The sequence below is a fragment of the Hyperolius riggenbachi genome, chromosome 4 (assembly GCF_040937935.1).
Source record: "Hyperolius riggenbachi isolate aHypRig1 chromosome 4, aHypRig1.pri, whole genome shotgun sequence".
Classification (NCBI taxonomy): domain Eukaryota; kingdom Metazoa; phylum Chordata; class Amphibia; order Anura; family Hyperoliidae; genus Hyperolius; species Hyperolius riggenbachi.
The window spans coordinates 142384914-142403426 of NC_090649.1; the positions used below are offsets into that span (position 1 = coordinate 142384914).

An 18513-nucleotide genomic window follows, 5' to 3' on the forward strand; every position below is an offset into this window, starting at 1 on the left:
ACCATTGGGCTCCCGCTTTTTGTCTCCTGTGTCTTTTTCCAGACGGAGTTTTGACACCTACTACTCACTATGCAGCTAATCCAGTCTGACTTCAGTCAAAGCACCTGATCTGTATGCTTGTTGAGGGGCTGTGGCTAAAAGTATTAGAGACACAGGATCAGAAGGAGAGTCAGTCAACTGGTATTATTTTAAAAAGAAAAATCCATATCCTTCTCAGTTTAGGTTCCCTTTAACTGTCCCTCAGAGGAGCTCACAATCTACTCTCTATCATAGTTATATGTGTGGTGTGGAGAAAAGGCAAAAGCTGCTTACAATATGCTTTTTAATGGATGAAATGGCTTACAGTTTACGTTTCACCATGGATAGTCACAAACCCGATCCCGGAAGCCTGTGGGGTGGTGTAGGTGGGGCAACAGGCCTGACGACCGTTTCACGCTCCTGTGTCATATGTGCATCATAGTCTATGGCCAAATTAGGTAATAGGCCAATAAACTTATCTGTATGTATTTGGGGGCCCAAAATCTAATCACTACCGCAATCATTTGTCCAACATAGTTTGGGGCCAATGTTGTTTTAGGGGGGAAGCCAATCCACTTATCTGTATGTTTTTTATATGTAGAAGGAAACCCGAAGAAAAAGGAGTGTTTCGAAGGAAACTCATGCAGACACGGGGATAACATAAAAACTCCGTGCAGATAGTGCCCTGACTGGGATTCAAACTGGGAGCCCAGACCTGCAAGACTAGAGTGCTAACCCACACTGTGCTGGATTAATACACGTTGCTCACTTAAAGCTGAATAATAACAAAAAGCAGCAAAATTATACTCAGTGTTACTTTTTACGAAAAGGGCTTTTCAACAGTGTTGCTCAGATGCACCCAATTCCGGATTCGACTAGTTTCGTTCACGGCTCCACCCACTTCCGGATTGCCGTGATCATGATTACAGATATAAATCAAAGTTCTGAAGTTCTGAATTCGAATGCGGTTTCAATTTGGAACGGCGCAATAAATCCGAGATCACGAGTCGGAATCCGTGACTACTTTTTTAACGGTTAATTGCAAAACCCCCATGTGCTAGAAACACCAAAAAGCTTCTTTAAATTTTAGCTCCAAGGCTTCCCATTGGTCTATCTATTAACAGACCAATGGGGATCCTCCTGATCCCCATTGCTGTTAACAGACAAATGGGGAGCCTTGGAGCCAGAATTTAAAGTTGCTTTTGCTCTAGCTATACAGAATATAGCTAGAGCTGCACAGCTAATGGCAGTGTGTTGCGGTAGGTGCGTGGAGATCTTCAATCAAGATGTAACAGAAGATTGCAAGATTACAGGATATTGGCGTGGGACCATTCCCGAGGATATTGCCTTTGGAAACATTTTGCATTAATGGTACAGATAAGTATTTCTGGTTAATTTAGAATAATAAAATACTTTTTTTTCAGCGTTGTGTTTTTTTTTCACGTAACCCTTTGTGGAAATGGGTAAGAGGTACTATGTACCGCTATACCCATTTCTCCTGGGAGGGGGACATTCATCTGGGGGCCCCCATCTTAAATGGGACTCCCACATGCCACCATGAATCCCCCCCCCCCCCCAATGCGTCAGCCGCTCCACATTTTCCTGGGGCTCCGGAGGTGGGGAAGAGACCCTTGTCCATGGATTGGACAAGGGCTCCTGGGGAAAAGGGGGAGGCTTAGCTGCCCCTCTCCCCCGGAGCCCCCCCCCCCATACCATGGGTTTCCAGAGGGTCTGCGTACAGACCCCCTGAAATCCCCATCATGAAATTCATTGCTCTTTGTTTTGACCTATTTAAATTTAAACTACCGTTAGGTTGCTACATTATCTGTTATTTACCACGTATAAATGTATACTTTTTTCCTATTGTAAATTTAAAATCGATTTTGTCAAAAGCTATAAGGTCTTTTTGAAAAAAAAATCCCTCTTGTTTCTACTGTTCTACTTAACATATGCTGCAAATTTGGTGTTTCTAGCATGTACAGGGGCTTTGCTATTAACCGCTAAGGTCGGTGGCCAGGGAAGCTTTTCCCACACTCTGCATGAGAACTTTAAAATTCATTTTCTCAAAAACTATAAGGTCTTTTTTCAAAAAATATGTTTCCTCCTGTTTCCACTGTTCTGCTTAACATACACTGCAAAGTTGGTGTTTCTAGCATGTATGGGGCTTTGCTATCAACTGCTAAATTTGGCAGCCAAGTAAACTTTTCCCACACTCTGCATGAGAATTTTAAAATCAATTTTCTCAAAAGCTATAAGGTCTTTTTGAAAAAAATATTTTCTTTTCTATTTTTCTTCGTGTCCCTACTGTTCAAATTAACATACTCTGCAAATTTGGTGTTTCTGGCACGTACAAGGGCTTTGCTATTAACCGTTAAATTCAGCGGACAGGGAAACTTTTCCCACACTCTCACACACACACACACGAGAGCTTTAACCTTTTCACCTCTCCCAGCACGAGTATCTACGTCCCTGTGTGTACACAAATACAAACAAATATAAACAGATGGTTCTGTTTCTATTTTTAGAACACACTGACTCTATATCTCCATCTTGTGGCCAAAAAGTAAAACCACATCCAAATACCTTATTATACACCTTCCCATAGAAATATGAAATACATGTTAATTATTTTTAACCATTTACCGCCATCCTAACGTATTAAAACGTCATGCTTACCGCTATTAACAGCAACATGACGTTTTAATACGTCGCGCATTCCCGCCGCTGCTACCGCCGTGTGTCCGCCGCTACCGCCGCCATTACCGTCGGGATCCTGTGCTGGGCGATTGGGGAAGAGGACTGAACAGTCCTCTACCCAATCGCAGTGCCTGGAGTGAATGGATGTGACCGCGAACAGCGGCTACGTCCATTCACATAAACAGGAAATGTAACAGTTTAATAAAGTGTGTAAAAAAAAAAAAAAAAAAAAGTGAACACGTCCTATGAGTGTTCACTAGCGCCATCTTGTGGCCAAAAAGTATATTACATCTACAAAATACATACATTTTCAAGTATATACACATCATTAATAAAATTACACTTCCAACCCTCCCCCCCAAAAAAAACACTTGTAAAAAAAAAAATCAGCTTAAAAAAAAAAATAAATAGTTGCCTTAGGGACTCAGCTTTTTTTATTCTATATTTTATGGGGGAAAATTAATTTTAATTTATTACATAGGGGCTTGTAATTATGGCCAGAACAAACAGAAAAATAACCACTTATATTTCAAAATAATATACTGTCGCCATACATTGTGGTAGGGACATAATCTAAACGGTTTAATTATCGGGACCACTGGGCAAATAAAATGTGTTTGTTTTATCCACAGGAGAATGTTTAATTTTAAAACTATAAAGGCTGAACACTGAGAAATAATGATTTTTTTTATTTTTTTTCTGTTTTTCTCATTAAAATGCATTTAGAATAAAAAAATTCTTAGCAAAATGTACTATCCACAGAAAGCCTAATTGGTGGCGAAAAAAACGAGGTATAGATCATTTTCTTGTGATAAGTAGTAATAAAGTTATTAGGGAATAAAAGGGAGGAGCGCTGACAACTGAAAATTGCTCTGGTCCGTTAGGATAAAAACCCTTGGGGGTGAACTGGTTAAAAACCCTTGAAGGTGAAAAAATCGATTTTCTCAAAAATGATGAATTCTTTTTGAATAACTTTTTCTTCTTGTTTCCACTGTTCTGCTTAACATGCCCTGCAAATTTGTTGCTTCTAGCATTTATGGGGGCTTTGCTATTAACCGCTAAAGTTTGCAGCCAGGGAAACTTTTCCCACACTCTGCATGAGAAATGTAAAATCGATTTTCTCAAAAACTATAAAGTCTTTTTGAAAAAATGTTTTTCCTCTTGTCCCCACTGTCCTACTTAACATACACTGTAAATTTGGTGCTTCTAGCACGTATTGGAGCTTTGCTATTAACCACTTAAGTCGGTGGAAAGGGAAACTTTTCCCACACTCTGCACGAGAACTTTAAAATAATTTTTCTCAAAACCTATAAGGTCAGTATTGGGCTCACGTATGGGGGCTTTGCTATTGACCATTAAAGTAATCACAGATTCCGACTCCTGATCATGGCTGTAAGCCGTGATTACGGGTCGAATGCGCATGAAATTACGGATGCATTAGAAACCGCAATCCGTGATTGCTGATTTCGAGCCCGTGATTGCTCAAATTGGCTGATGCTCACAGGTTAGCCGTGATCACAAGGTCTTGATGAGCATCTCTGCTTTTCAATCTCTTTCAGTCCCTTCATAGTAGTTCAGGGTCACCATGAGCTTCCTAGTTATTCTGTAGTACTGGTCCAAGTCCTATCCCATAGAGCCACACCAATCCCTGCTATGCACTGATGAGGTCCAGAAAAATCTGAAACAGGCTGTATGCATGTTGGATTGATGAGGCCCTATAAAATGGATAAGCTATGGCCTCACTATACACCAGTGGTTCTCAATGTGTGCCAGGCTTTCAGGTCAAGAGATGATAAATACTGGAGAGTAATGCTTCATAGGAAACCAGAGTTCCTCTCTTAAAGGTAACCTAAAATGATGATAATGGCTATATTTATACTTACCTGGGGCTTCCTCTAGCCCCGTGAGCTGGGTGGGCTCACTTGACGTTCTCTCCGGCCGTTCCATTGTCTTCAAATCCCCTAATCTGGCCGTGCCTGTATCACCTGTAGCGCGGCAGAGGTGCACGTGGCCAGGCCATGCATGCACAGAAGAGCATGACTGCTGCAACTGGCCAGATTACCATAGGAGAATAGAAGACAATGGAGTGGCTGGTGAGGACAGGGAGGGAGCCCACGTACCTCATGGGGCTGGATAATTTCCAGGTAAGTATAAATATAGCCATTATAAATATAGTCACCTCAGGTACCCTTAAAAGTTGAATTATCATAAAAACCTGTTTTAAGAAGGCAAAATTATATTCAGTGTTACTTTGTGGTCTCTTTTAGTCCTTAGGGCTTGATTCACAAAACGGTGCTAACCTACTTAGCACGTCTAAAGTCTTTAGACGTGCTAACCAGGGTGCTAAGTAGGTTAATCAATTGAGAAATCCGGTGCTAACCTACTTAGCACCCTGGTTAGCACGTCTAAAGACTTTAGACGTGCTAAGTAGGTTAGCACCGCTTTGTGAATCAAGCCCTTAGTCTTTTAGAACCTAACGGTTCTGAGTCACCATGAGCTATTTGGGTATTCTGCAGCACTACATAAGACCATTGCTTGTCAGAGCGCCAGTCATGATGTGTCTCTAGAGACTGTGCGATAATGAAGCGCTGGAGATGCCTTAGCAAAGTCATTTCTCTGCATCCTCTGCCCACAATGCTGAACACTGAGTTGCAGTTACATAACCATTCCAGATTTGCAGTACAGGGAACCACTTTGATAATACAGTCCATTCTGTTTCTTGGGGTCAAGTACCATGCCCAGGATATTGAGAGCCACTCAAACACACTTCACCAGTATTACAATGCATTATAATATGTATTTACATGGCACTGACAACGTCTGCAGTGCTTTCCAAAGTCCATAGCCAAGTCACTGACTGTCTCACAGAGGAGCTCACAATCTAATACTATAGTTGTAGTCTATTATTGTCCCTGTCATAGGCCAGTTTTCTGGGTGGGGGGCGGAGTCAATTAAATTACCAATATATTTTTGGAATGTGGGACAGTCAAGCACAGGGAGAACATGCATGCAGATAGTTTCCTGTCTAGAGGTGTAACTTTAGGGAGGGCAACCACTGCAGTGCATTGGCAGGCGAGCCCATGGCTGTGGGGGTCCATACTTCTTGCCCTCCTTCTTTTTGATACAGGGGTCCACCCTCTACAGGTCAGGTACATATGTTGAAAACCAGTTGCAAAGTGACAGAACAGGGAAAAATTGATATCAGGAAAAAACGTTCTCCCAATCTCCCACCAATCTACTAGTGAGTGGCCACCTTAAAGACAAACTCCGACCAAAAATTGAACTTTATCTCAATCAGTAGCTGATACCCACTTTTACATGAGAAATCTATTCCTTTTCACAAAAGGATCATCAGGGGGCGCTGTATGACTGATATTGTGGTGAAACCCCTCCCACAAGTAACCCCTCTCACAAGAAAAGTTCGAACTTTTGTGAGAAATAGCTGTTTCCAACTGCCAAAAACCATGCAGCAGCTACATCACCTGCCAACAGTAAAATGTTCACTGGAGTTCCTCTTTAAGTTCCACTTTGCCTTATTACTTCTACTGGTTTACTAATATTAGTTTTCATTCTAATGAACCTTTGATTATGACATTTTCCATCTCATATTGACTCTCTTACCAGGGCCTTTAGGCTTGCTTTAATTGTCAAAATAGTGAGTTGTGGTTCACCATAAGCATGCTGGGTAATCCATAAGTGGGTGTTTCAAATCCTACCCCATAGAGCCACATTAATCCATGCCATGCACTGATGAAGATTAACCAATCAGTCTGTATGCATGTGGGATTATTGTGACTCTACAACTAACAAGCTGACACATCATTGCATTCAAGCAGTTCTGGAGGTGTGGCTAACGTACAGGGCCAACAAAGGATGATTTGCATATTCCGCAGTGAGGCACTGTGGGAGACATCAAATGCTCACTCAAACTTGAATAATCGCAAATACCGTTTGTTTTAAGAAAGCAAACTTGTTTTGTATAGAATTTTAGTAGGAGAGCTTTTTGGACCTTTGTAGCCCTACACACTCCTAGGAGTTCTGGTTCACCATGAGCTTGCTGGGTAGTCTATTGTCAAAATAGTAAATATACAAAACCCATCAGACATTTGGTTCTGTTTTAATAAATTATTCTTCACTATACTGTATAGCAGTTTATAGATTTTTATTTACCTTTTTTACATACTTTTTTTCATCCCCTCTGAATATCAACATTTTCCCAGGTCAAACACAAACCTATGTTTGGTATGTTTCAAAACGGTCTGGACCTAACGTCAATGAAGACTGTTTAACATGGGCTTACTACTCTGATGTTAACCAAGTAAAGGTGAGCTTCATCCTTATAAGTATTATATAAAAGGGATTGACCATTAAACCATCTTTAAAGAGGAACTGTGGAGAAAATAGCATAATGAATAAAAGTGCTTTTTTTTCTTCAATATTCCTTTATAGATTATTTAGGCCTCTTTTCCACTATGAAATGCAATTTCAATTTCCACCATGCGATTGCGATTGAGCTACTATACTCATTATAGTACAGCTCAATCGCATACAAAACGCGGCAGGACAACGATTGCGCTTTGACCAAAATCGCATCGCAATCGGATCGCACTAATGGAAATTGCTGCTGCAGTTTCCATTAGTTTAATGTACCTTGCGATTTGCGATCAGAAGCAAATCGCAAATCGCAGGCTAGTGGAAAAAGGCCCTTAGTCAGTGTTTGCCCATTGTAAAATCTTTCCTCACCTTGATTTATATTCTGAAACTTATTGTGGGTAGTCACATCTTTAGTCCTGTCAGGTGATATCTGCGGAATGTTTGGTTTCTGAGAGTCCAGTACAAAATATAGCTGGTCTCCCAGAATACACTGTAAGGGAGAATTCTGCATAACTATTTAGCCTAGGCTACACGTTCCTGGGAGGGCGTAGCTAAATTCAATATTTAGCAATATATAGCTATATGAAGTGTTTCTCATGCGGACACCAGGAAAGTTACTGTAAAAGTGGATGTTCTGAATAATTTATTACATACTTTACTGCAAATACTACCTGAGGGATCACAAGTCACAGAGGTCTATAGCAGTGCTCAGTAGACTGCTTCGTTCTGAAGAGAAACCATGGTGGATTAGACTGATCAGTACAAGAAATGTTAGTTAGAATTTAGAAAACAGAATCATGATCAAGTGATATTTTTGTAAATCCCTGATTTGCTGTGATCACATAATGCTGTGGCTTATATTATTATTATTATTTTGGTGTTTATATAGCACTGACATTTTCCGCAACACAGTACAGATTATATTGTCTTGTCACTTAACTGTCCCTCTGAGGGGCTCGCAATCTAACCCCTGCTATTGTCCTATGTCTATGTATGTATTGTAGTCTAGGGCTAATTTAGGGGGAAGCTAATTAACTGATCTGCATGTTTTTGGGATGTGGGAGGAAACCTGAGTACCCGGAGGAAACACACACAGACACAGGGAGAACATACAAACTCCTTGCAGATGTTGACTGGGATTTAATCTGAGGACCCAGCGTTGCAAGGCGAAAGCGCTAACCACTACACCACCATAGCATAACTAGTAAATCAGACTCTTAAAAGTACATACACATACTCCATTAGGCCTCCTTCACATCTATCATCGCGTGCTGGAGCCGTTTCCTGCACGTGTTATATGCCCTGCGGCGTGCCGTCGGGAATCTGCGGTGCGACGCAATCAGCGGCAGTAGCCATTAATTGAACCCGATGGAAAACGCCGGCTCCTGTCGGATCGACGCTCCCGGGTGCATCGGAACCGTAATGCACCAAACCGCAGCGTCGGGTGTGAAAGGTAAAATGAAATTCTATGGACTTTCATTTTAGCTTGGTTAACACGAAGAACTGCCTTTGCTTTACAACGCAGTAAAGGGCTCTGGTGTGAAAGAGCCCTTAGTATTTGTAGAAGATGATGTACATTGGTATGGACTCAGGGAGACAGAGCTATGTGGCCAGTGTCTGAAATCCTGCCCAGGTGTTGGGGCCCCTTTCCACTGCTGCAAATTTGCAGCTTTTCCCCTGATGCGATTCGGAAACAGCTTTTCCCCAGATGCGATTTCAACACAACCTGTTGAAATCAATAGGCTGCTGTCCCATTGCAAAATCAGATGGCATGCTGCATGGCTAGAGGATACGCCTTGCATTACAGCTGCGCCGGCGTGCATCTTGCAAGATACTGCGTGGAAACAGCCTTAATACAGTACAAGTGATTTATCTCATATCAGCACATTTAGGGGCTTCTTTACAGACAAAAACAATCTCTGCTGCTGAGGCAACATGAGTCACAGAGGACAATCCTTTCACTACTGAAGTTTTGGGCATAGGGCTCAGCAATGGCTGAACTGACTGTATTTATTTATTTTTTTAGGATATTAACAGTGGACTGGTTGGCCCTATTGTGATCTGCAGGGAGTCATATTTTCCACAACAAGCATCCATAGCACCAGTGACAAGATACGCTCTGCTTTTTATGATCCTCAATGAGAATGAATCGTGGTATCTGGAGGAGAATATTCAAAGATACTCCATGTACCCGGTTGAAGTGGACAAACGAGATCCTGATTTTTATACAAGCAATTTGATGTCCAGTACGTATTGTGTGGCGGTGCCTTATATAGTGCAGTATGTGGTAATTCAGAGCTGACTCATACACTACTTAAAACATATTCAAATGCAATTATTCGATAGTCCAAACCTTGCTTCTGAATGGCAACTACTGAGTTAAATTGATCAAAATAGGAGGGTAGCATACACTGTTGTATGGAGAGGGGATGGGCAGATGCACACGCAGCACAATAGGAATTGGGGAACAGTAAGCACTGTGGGACATCATTCCAAACGGATGGATTGCTACAAAGAAGGCCATAGAAGTCAGGGGGCACCTAAAAACTCATTTGCAGTGGTGTTACCCCTATTAATCCAGAGGGGCTCAAAGCTGTAAGGGGGCTTTAACTACTAATTTATTCAATGGAGGACTCCGTCCTTCAGTTCAGTGGTTTTTGTGACTACACTTGTTGTGGATGTGAAGATTACGATGTCCACACTTGGTTTAGGGCCCTTGAAAGATGGGCCCCCAGGCCGTGAAAGTCACCAAGGGGAGGCAAGGGAAAGGGTGTACATATTGGTGGGCCCCATCAAACTTTCCGTGGGGGGCCCCATGATTTGTAGTTACGCAGCTGCACATTCATCATGAACCATAGTTTTGGCACGGAAAGTCGAAAGTATGCATTTAGCTCAAACCTAAGGTATACATTATACCAACAACCTAAACTCCAGGCACAGGGTTTTTATTTTATCATTATGTAACACACCATTGCATTTACTTTAACACTTTACCCCCAGCGGTACGGATATCTCCATCCCTTTTTCCATCCTTTCACCCCCAGGGACGGAGATATCCGTACCTCTTGGGCTCCCGCCCGCGCTCCCGCTCGCGCGCGCTCCCGCTCTTGTGCACGCCGCCACCCGCTCGCCCGGAGATCAATGAATGGGAAAAAACATTCCCGTTTGTTGATCTAAGCCCCCGCAATGATCAGCTGCTTCTATGAGAAGCAGCGATCATTGTGAGAAAAAAACAGTTTCCCAGCCTCCTAACACTTCCTGCAAGCGTACTTCCTGTACGCTTGCAGGTCGCATAAACAAAAAGTTACTGTGGCCATCTTGTGGCCAAATAGTAAAACTACACCCTAAAGCATTTTTCATACATAAATACAATAGTTTTACACTAAAAATTAACTCATTACCTCCTACACTCCCCAGCTATTCTTTTTTTTTGTAATAAAAAAAATAAAAAAAATTTACAATAAAAAAACACATAAATAGTTACTTTAGGGACTGAACTTTTTAAATATTTATGTCAAGAGGGTATAACACTCTTACTTTATAAACTATGGGCTTGTAATTAGGGATGGACGCAAAAATGAAAAACATGCACCTTTATTTCCAAATAAAATATTGGCACCAAACATTGTGATAGGGACATAATTTAAACGGTTTTATAACCGGGACAAATGGGCAAATACATTTCATGGGCTTTAATTACAGTAGCATGCATTATTTAAAAACTATAATGGCCGAAAACTGAAAAATAATGATTTTTTTCCCACATTTTTTCCTATTTTCCCATTAAAACACATTTAGAATAAAATAATTCTTGGCATAATGGCCTCAATTCACTAAGATCATGCTGGAGATAATAAGGCAAGAGAAAACTTATCTTAACTCTTCATTCCTTAAGTTACCTCCTCTGTAGTTAATTTACCTCCTCTGTAGTTAATTTACCTCCTCTGTAGTTAATTTACCTCCTCTGTAGATATTTTCACATGCAGTTAATTAACAGCCTGTCTTTAACTCTGGAGTTATTTTAAGGATTGAAGAGTTAACTTAAAGAGAATCTGTATTGTTAAAGAGAATCTGTATTGTTAAAATCACACCAAAGTAAACATACCAGTGCGTTAGGGGACATCTCCTATTCCCCTCTGTCACAATTTCTCCGCTCCCCGCCGCATTAAAAGTAGTCAAAAACAGTTTTAAAAAGTGTGTTTATAAACAAACAAAATGGCCACCAAAACAGGAAGTAGGTTGATGTAAGGTATGTCCACACATAGAAAATACATCTATACACAAGCAGGCTGTATACAGCCTTCCTTTTATATCTCAAGAGATCATTTGTGTGTTTACCTTCTGTCCCCTGCAGCTCTCATGCACTGAATAGTGACAGCCAGGCTGATCGTTTCTTCCTGCAGAAAGCTCTGCCCTGTCTGTAATTCCTCAGTATGTGTCAGCCCAGCTCCTTTCACAGCCTACAGAGGAGGATTTTTATCCAGCTCTCTTTTCACTGATAAGAGAGCAGAGACGCTGCTGGCTTATGTAAATAACACACACACAGGATTGTGCAAAGAGCGGTCTGGAGAGGGGTGTGCATAACAGATCAGCACGGAAGAGTTGGCAGCCTTCCAGACACAGGGCGACAAGTCCGACAGGGGAAAGATACATTAATTTATTACAGAGACGGTAATAGTAGAAAGTGCTGCAGTAAGCCAGAGCACATTAGAATAGGTTTAGGAACTTGTAGGATGGTAGAAAAAAGGATGACATTTTTGTTACAGAGTCTCTTTAAAATCGCTCAAAAGTAAACATACCAGTGCGTTAGGGGACATCTCCTATTACCCTCTGTCACAATTTCGCTGCTCCTCGCCGCATTAAAAGTGGTTAAAAACAGTTTTAAAAAGTTTGTTTGTAAACAAACAAAATGGCCACCAAAACAGGAAGTAGGTTGATGTACAGTATGTCCACACATAGAAAATACATCCATACATAAGCAGGCTGTATACAGCATTCCTTTTGAATCTCAAGAGATCATTTGTGTGTTTCTTTCCCCCATGCACTGAAGTTTCAGGCTGCTCTTTTCTTCCTGCAAACAGCTTTGCCCTTGTTTGTAATTCCTCAGTATGTGAAAGCCCAGCCAGCTCAGAGGACGATTTATCCAGCTGATTAGAGCAGCTTCTCTCTTCTCTCTTATCTAAATAACACACAGGCAGTGTGCATAGAGGGGCCAGAAAGGGTGAGTTCATAGCAGAACCACAACACTGAAGAACTTGGCAGCCTTCCAGACACAGGCCGACAAGTCTGACAGGGGAAAGATACATTGATTTATTACAGAGACTGTCATAGTAGAAAGTGCTGCAGTTAGCCAGAACACATTAGAATAGCTTTTGGAACATGTAGGATGATAAAAAACAGGATGCAATTTTTGTTACGGAGTCTCTTAAAAGACAGAAGAGTTAACTTTAGGTTTGCCTGAGGTAAAATGTTTCCTGAATACTACATGCCTTATCACCATGGTAACAACTCTAGAAGAGTTATTAAAGACAGGAGATAATCTTAGTGAATTGAGGCCAAAGTCCCACCTAAAGAAAGCGTAATTGGTGGCGAAAAAAACCAAGATATAGTTCATTTCATTGTGATAAGTAATGATAAAGTTATAGATGAATGAATGGAAGGAGCGCTGAAAGGTGAAAATTGCTCTGGTGCTCAAGGGGTAAAACCCCTCAGTGGTGAAGTGGTTAAATAGGTGAAAAACAATGATGAAATTGTGTATAAGTGCTTGAAGGTTTCTTTATCCATATTTTATATAATGACATTACATAGGACAGAACTAAGATTTGATATCAAGATACAGTCCTTTATTATTATTCTTTGATTACCGTAATTGTTTGGAATGCTTGTTATGTTGACAAGTTTTCTCTTTAAAGAAATACAGTAAGTGTAAAGAGTGCTTGGCCTTGGGGCTGAGTTTTTACTGGAAATGTTTCTTTTTGATGACTAATATGTTTCTCTAATGAGGCCTTTCTTTCAGGTATCAATGGAAAGATGTACGCCAACTTACAAGGATTGACAATGTATGTTGGAGATTTTATAGCCTGGCACATCTTTGCTTTTGGGAGTCAATTCGACATACACACAGTCCATTTCCATGCACATAGTTTGATCTATAAGGTAAATTACAGGGATACTTTATTAAAATACTCTGATTTTTGGAATCCTGCATTCTGGAGCAATGCGTTATCAGATTGAACTAATACACTAAATAATACCAACATTTAATGTTTACAAAACCTTACTGATGAAATACTTGTTAAGCCGCCACCAAGCAAAAAAAACAATTCTCAAAATATGTTTAGTACTTCTTTGCTTACTTTTTAATACTTTTTCAGTTGCCAGGTCCTGAAAAATTATTTTGTAGATAAGATGAACAATTATCTCCAGGGAGAAAACTCAGGTTAAACGTTAATATGCAGAAGGAGAGATAATTCATTAGATAGGTCAGATACGGAGAGATAATTCATGAGATAAGAAGATAAGGAGAGATATTTCATGAGAAAAGTTTGCCTATGGTTTTTAAGCTGGATGCAAATCCATATTAATGCTTCTTTTCTTAGCAGAGTCAGAGATGACAGCTCCACTATGTACATAAATGAACCTGAGGCAAAACCCAAAACATTAGATGCTGACTTATAAAAAGGGAATCCTCCAGAGTCTTCTCACATCTTCTACGAGACCCTCTAAAAATCCACAGCCTAGATCCTCTTCCTGCAGGAACACAGCCACTGGAGCAGGGAAAAAGAGCGCATATGGCAAGTGGACTAAATGGGTGCCGCCACAGACGCCAATACAAAATAGTGGTCTTTGGGCACCAGAGCGGAAATTTGGGCACCCGCTATATATTGGGCGCCCAAATGCCGCTATTCTGCAGCGCATATCTAACTTTTTTTCTACTCTTTTGTGCGGTGCAATCATCGCACCGCACCATGGCTGTTGGGGGGGGGGGGGGGTTGCAATGTTAGTTAGGTAGTTTGTGCTGATAGGGGTTCGTTTTAGGGATTAGGTAGGTAGTTGGTGCAGGTGGGGGGTCGTTTTAGGCACTAGGTACGTAGTTTGTGCGGGTGGAGGGGTTCGTTTTAGGCACTAGGTAGGTCATTTGTGCGTGTGGGAGGGTTAGTTTTAGGCATTAGGTAGGAAGTGTTTGCGGATGGGGGGGTTTGTTTTAGGTATGGGGGGCAAAAAGGGTTAGGCGGTGGGGGGAGGGTTCTGTGTGAGAGTAGGGTTAGGTTTGGCTATAGTAAAATATCGCTATTTAATATCGATATTTTATGTTTTTATAGTAAAATATTAGTATTTAATGACAATATTTTACTAACAAAGTTACTGTGACCCCTATTTCCCTGCACCTTTATTTGATGCACGCATTCTTGTGCACTCACGCATGCACAGTACGAATACACCCATTTGCGGGAGCACTCAGGGCTCGTTTCCATATAGCGCACTTTCATGCACGCTTATGGAAACACGATCAGAAGGACAGCAGACAGTGTATCGACTGCACTGTTTGCTGTTTCCATTCATGCGCAGCGATTCACCGCTGAATCTCCGCACATGGTTTGCTGCATTTCAGGGCGCTTCAGCCCGCAATCCCATTAGCATCATGAATGGGATCGTAAGCCCCGCCGGGAGTGATGCACATGTAAACAAGCCCTCAGGCTCCCAAAGACTTCCAAAGCCTCCCGCAACAGGGGATTTGAATGGGGGAGCCTGCGGGGGAACGAGTGGACCCTGATAGGAATGGGAAGGCTCTATAGGACCCAGGACACAGTGTCGGGCATACCGCTTAGGAGTTTAAACAATGCAGATTGTCTGGCTGTCCTGCTGACTCTCTAACTCAAATACTTTTAGCCATAGACCTAGAACAAGCCTGCAGATCAAATGTTTCTGACTGGAGTCTGACTAGATTATCTGCATGCTTGTTTCAGGGGCAGCCTGAGATCAGCAGGACAGCCAGGCATTGGTAACGAGGAAATACATATGGCAGCCTCCATATCCCTCTCAGTTCAGGTGTGCTATAAGTGATTAACTTTTTAAATGATCTATTCAGATATGCTGATGGGAGTCTAAACCTCAGTACAGGATATGTATGTAACATTTTATATCCATTAACCTTTTACCTATCCCATTATTTAGGAAGGACATGTCTATCAGACTGATGTGTTTGATTTCTTCCCTGGATCTTTTCAAACTGTTTCCATGATTGCCAGGAGCCCCGGAACATGGCTTTTACACTGCCACGTGAATCTGCACATGGAAGCAGGGATGATTACTATGTACCAAGTTATGGAAAGTGAGTAGATATATTAACATAATCAGATGAAAATGACTTTTTTTTGCTTTCAGTCTATGGTGAATAAAATGAAGGCCTGAAAAATTTTTAGAATAGAAAGTTCAAATAATATAATATTTACTCCTTCTTGTACCCTAACCTAGGATCAGCGTACTAATGGATGGATAACTTACCTGTTCCCCGGGTAATGGACAATACTCTTATACCCCCCCTACATGGTCAAAACTGGGCACCTATCAGCAGAGTTAGGGATGAACCATGGCAACACACATGGGGGTGGCTACAGAGCTCTGAATTTCTTTGGTGAGGCTTTGGGCAAAAACCGCAATGGTGGTTTTGCCAACAAGGGTGGAGTTTATATAATTCCTCCTTGCATTCAAATTTCATGTAAATGATATGCAACTTGAAATTGGACCATTTAGAATAACTGCTTGCCCAAGTTCAAGCTTCACAACATTTACATTAAATTTGAATGCATGGAGAAATTGTTTGCATCTTATTGATCAAGACTAGCTTTGATCAAATTCAGTTTCATAAAATCCTGAAATGCTAAAGGTGAAACTCGTCTCCAAAGTTTGTGCACCCACAGCTCAAATCCCTCCCCCCCCCGCGCGCACACACACACACACACACACACACACACACACACACACACACACACACACACACACACACACACACACACACACTCACACACACACACACACACACACTGTATCCATTACACACACACACACACACACACACACACACACACACACACACACACACACACACACACACACACACACACACACACACACACACACACACACACACACACACACACACACACACACACACACACTGTATCCATTACACACACACATTACACACACACACACACACACATTACACACACATTACACACACACACACATTACACACACACACACACACACACACACAAACACGCACGCACACACACCACCACCACCACTTTTCCTGTAAAGAGGAACTGTAACCAAGGATTGAGCTTCATTCCAATCAGTAGCTGATACCCCTTTCCCATAAGAAACTTTACCTTTTCTCAAACAGATCATCAGGGGGAGGGGGAAGGGGAGAGGTGGGTCTGCATGGCTGATATTGTGGTGAAACCCCTCCCACAGTGTGATGTCAGGACCTAGGTCCTGACACTGTTTCCTGTCTGGGAGCCTTGTTGCATTGTGGGAAATATCAGCTGTTTTCAACTGCCAACCAAGCAACTAGTATCTCCCTCTGTGCATATGTACATTTACAAAAAAACAACCTTTTAGCCTATTGCAATGTTAGTGGGCGTGGTTATAGATGATGGCAGTTGGTGCTGTCTAGTTTTTTTTTTCTTGTCTGCCTGTGGTAAAGATGATTGCATGTAGGCTGATTGTGGATCAAACAACATGAACAAACGACATGGTGAATATCAATCATTTCTTGATTTCTTTTCTATGTTTTAACTTCCCACTTTGCAATGTATTGATTGATTTTTTTCTCCCCTTTTTCGCTAAAAGTCCTCTTTAAATAGGTCAAAAGAGTCCTGTATTTGAGACAGATAAATACTGAACTGTTTCTTTGTCGTTTACAGAAAAGAATTCATATAATTAAAAATACTTAAAACAATCCTGAAAAGAGAAGAATGAAGATGAAGATACAGAATGTGAGTGATTTACAGGATGCTGTAGTTCTTGAGTTTACAATGTAGTGCAATTTAAAGCAGACCTTTCAACAACCATGATAAAAAAAACATCTATTGCCATGTATGCCTGTGTAATATATAATAAAAGTTTCATTACGCCTGAGAAATGTAAAGGTGTTGAATAAAATTATTTTTTGTTTATCGTGTGACTTGTTCTTTTCCCCACAATTATGGTGACTACTGAATAGCTGCAGGTCCTGTTTAAAAGTAAGACAAATTTTCTCCTGCCATATGTCACAACCATGTCCCCATTCCCCATAACCAGTGGTGCTCAGCAGAGCTCGAATATTCGAGTAGCTCGAATATTCGAGCTCTTTTTTCAGCTATTCGAGCTCGAATACCGAGCTCGAATAGCTGCAGCTATTCGAATGGGCTAGTCGAGTGAACTCGAATAGCCCATTCACTATTCGAGCTATTCGATCAAAACAGCGCTATTCGAGCTCGAATACCGAGCTCGAATAGCGTCATAGCCCAGATTGATGTCCTTAGAGCCAATCAGAGGGCTCCCAGGCCCTCTGACGGCAGCCAATCACAGAGGGGGACCCTGGCCAGCCCCTACCCTATAAATAGCGGCCGCCATGTTCCGTTTTTCCGTCCTTGCCTGACTTTGTACAGAGAGAGATCTGCTCCTTTGTGCTTTGGCTAAGCAAGAGCTTTATTGTGGTCAACTACCTAGCGTTTTTGCTCACATACACCTCCTATACACACCTATATTGTTGTTAGTTAGATAGAAATTGTATTTTAGTTAGTAGCTTGTGTGTTACATAGAGACAGACACAGCTGCTGCAGGCAAGCTTACACTGCTTTAGGCCTCAGGGCCTTGCCTGTGTGGGCAGCTGTCCTCCTGTCCTCTGTTAGTTTATTATACCAGTGTTTCTGCTGTCCTTTACTACTGAGTGATTGTATTTTGTAGTAACTGTACTAGGACACTCACTGTCACTGTTTGTTCATAGCTCCTGCGTGTGTGCGTGCACAGTACACACACTCTATTTCCTTCTGATTACTATTGATTATTGTAATTTCTAGTTGTACTTACTAACTACTTACCGTACTACTAGGGACACTCAGTCACTGTTCATAGGCTAGCTCCTGCGCTGCGTGTGTGTATGCGTGCACTGTCAGTACACACACTCTATTTCCTTCTGATTACTACTGATTATTGTAATTTCTAGTTGTACACTTACTTACTACTTACTACTAGGGACACTCAGTCACTGTTCATAGGCTAGCTCCTGCGTGTGTGTGTGTGCGTGCACTCACTCAGTACACACACACACTCTATTTCCTTCTACTTAATCTGATTACTACTGATTATTGTATTTTCTAGTTAGTGTACTAGGGGACACACTGACTGTTCACTGTTCACACTTATACTGATTAC

The 18513-nt window shown here is 41.4% G+C and overlaps 1 protein-coding gene across 1 annotated transcript in view; it reads left to right on the top strand.

The window, feature by feature from the left end:
- LOC137570539 (ceruloplasmin-like) overlaps positions 1–17196 on the top strand; it is a 63426-nt gene extending 46230 nt beyond the window's left edge. The window contains exons 15-19 of the mRNA XM_068279233.1: positions 6936–7039; positions 9116–9335; positions 13106–13245; positions 15265–15421; positions 17022–17196. Of these exons, the coding sequence (XP_068135334.1) occupies positions 6936–7039; positions 9116–9335; positions 13106–13245; positions 15265–15421; positions 17022–17041 (641 nt within the window). The 3' untranslated portion in view covers positions 17042–17196. The remainder of the gene's footprint in view (positions 1–6935; positions 7040–9115; positions 9336–13105; positions 13246–15264; positions 15422–17021) is intronic.
- Positions 17197–18513: the final 1317 nt, after the last annotated feature.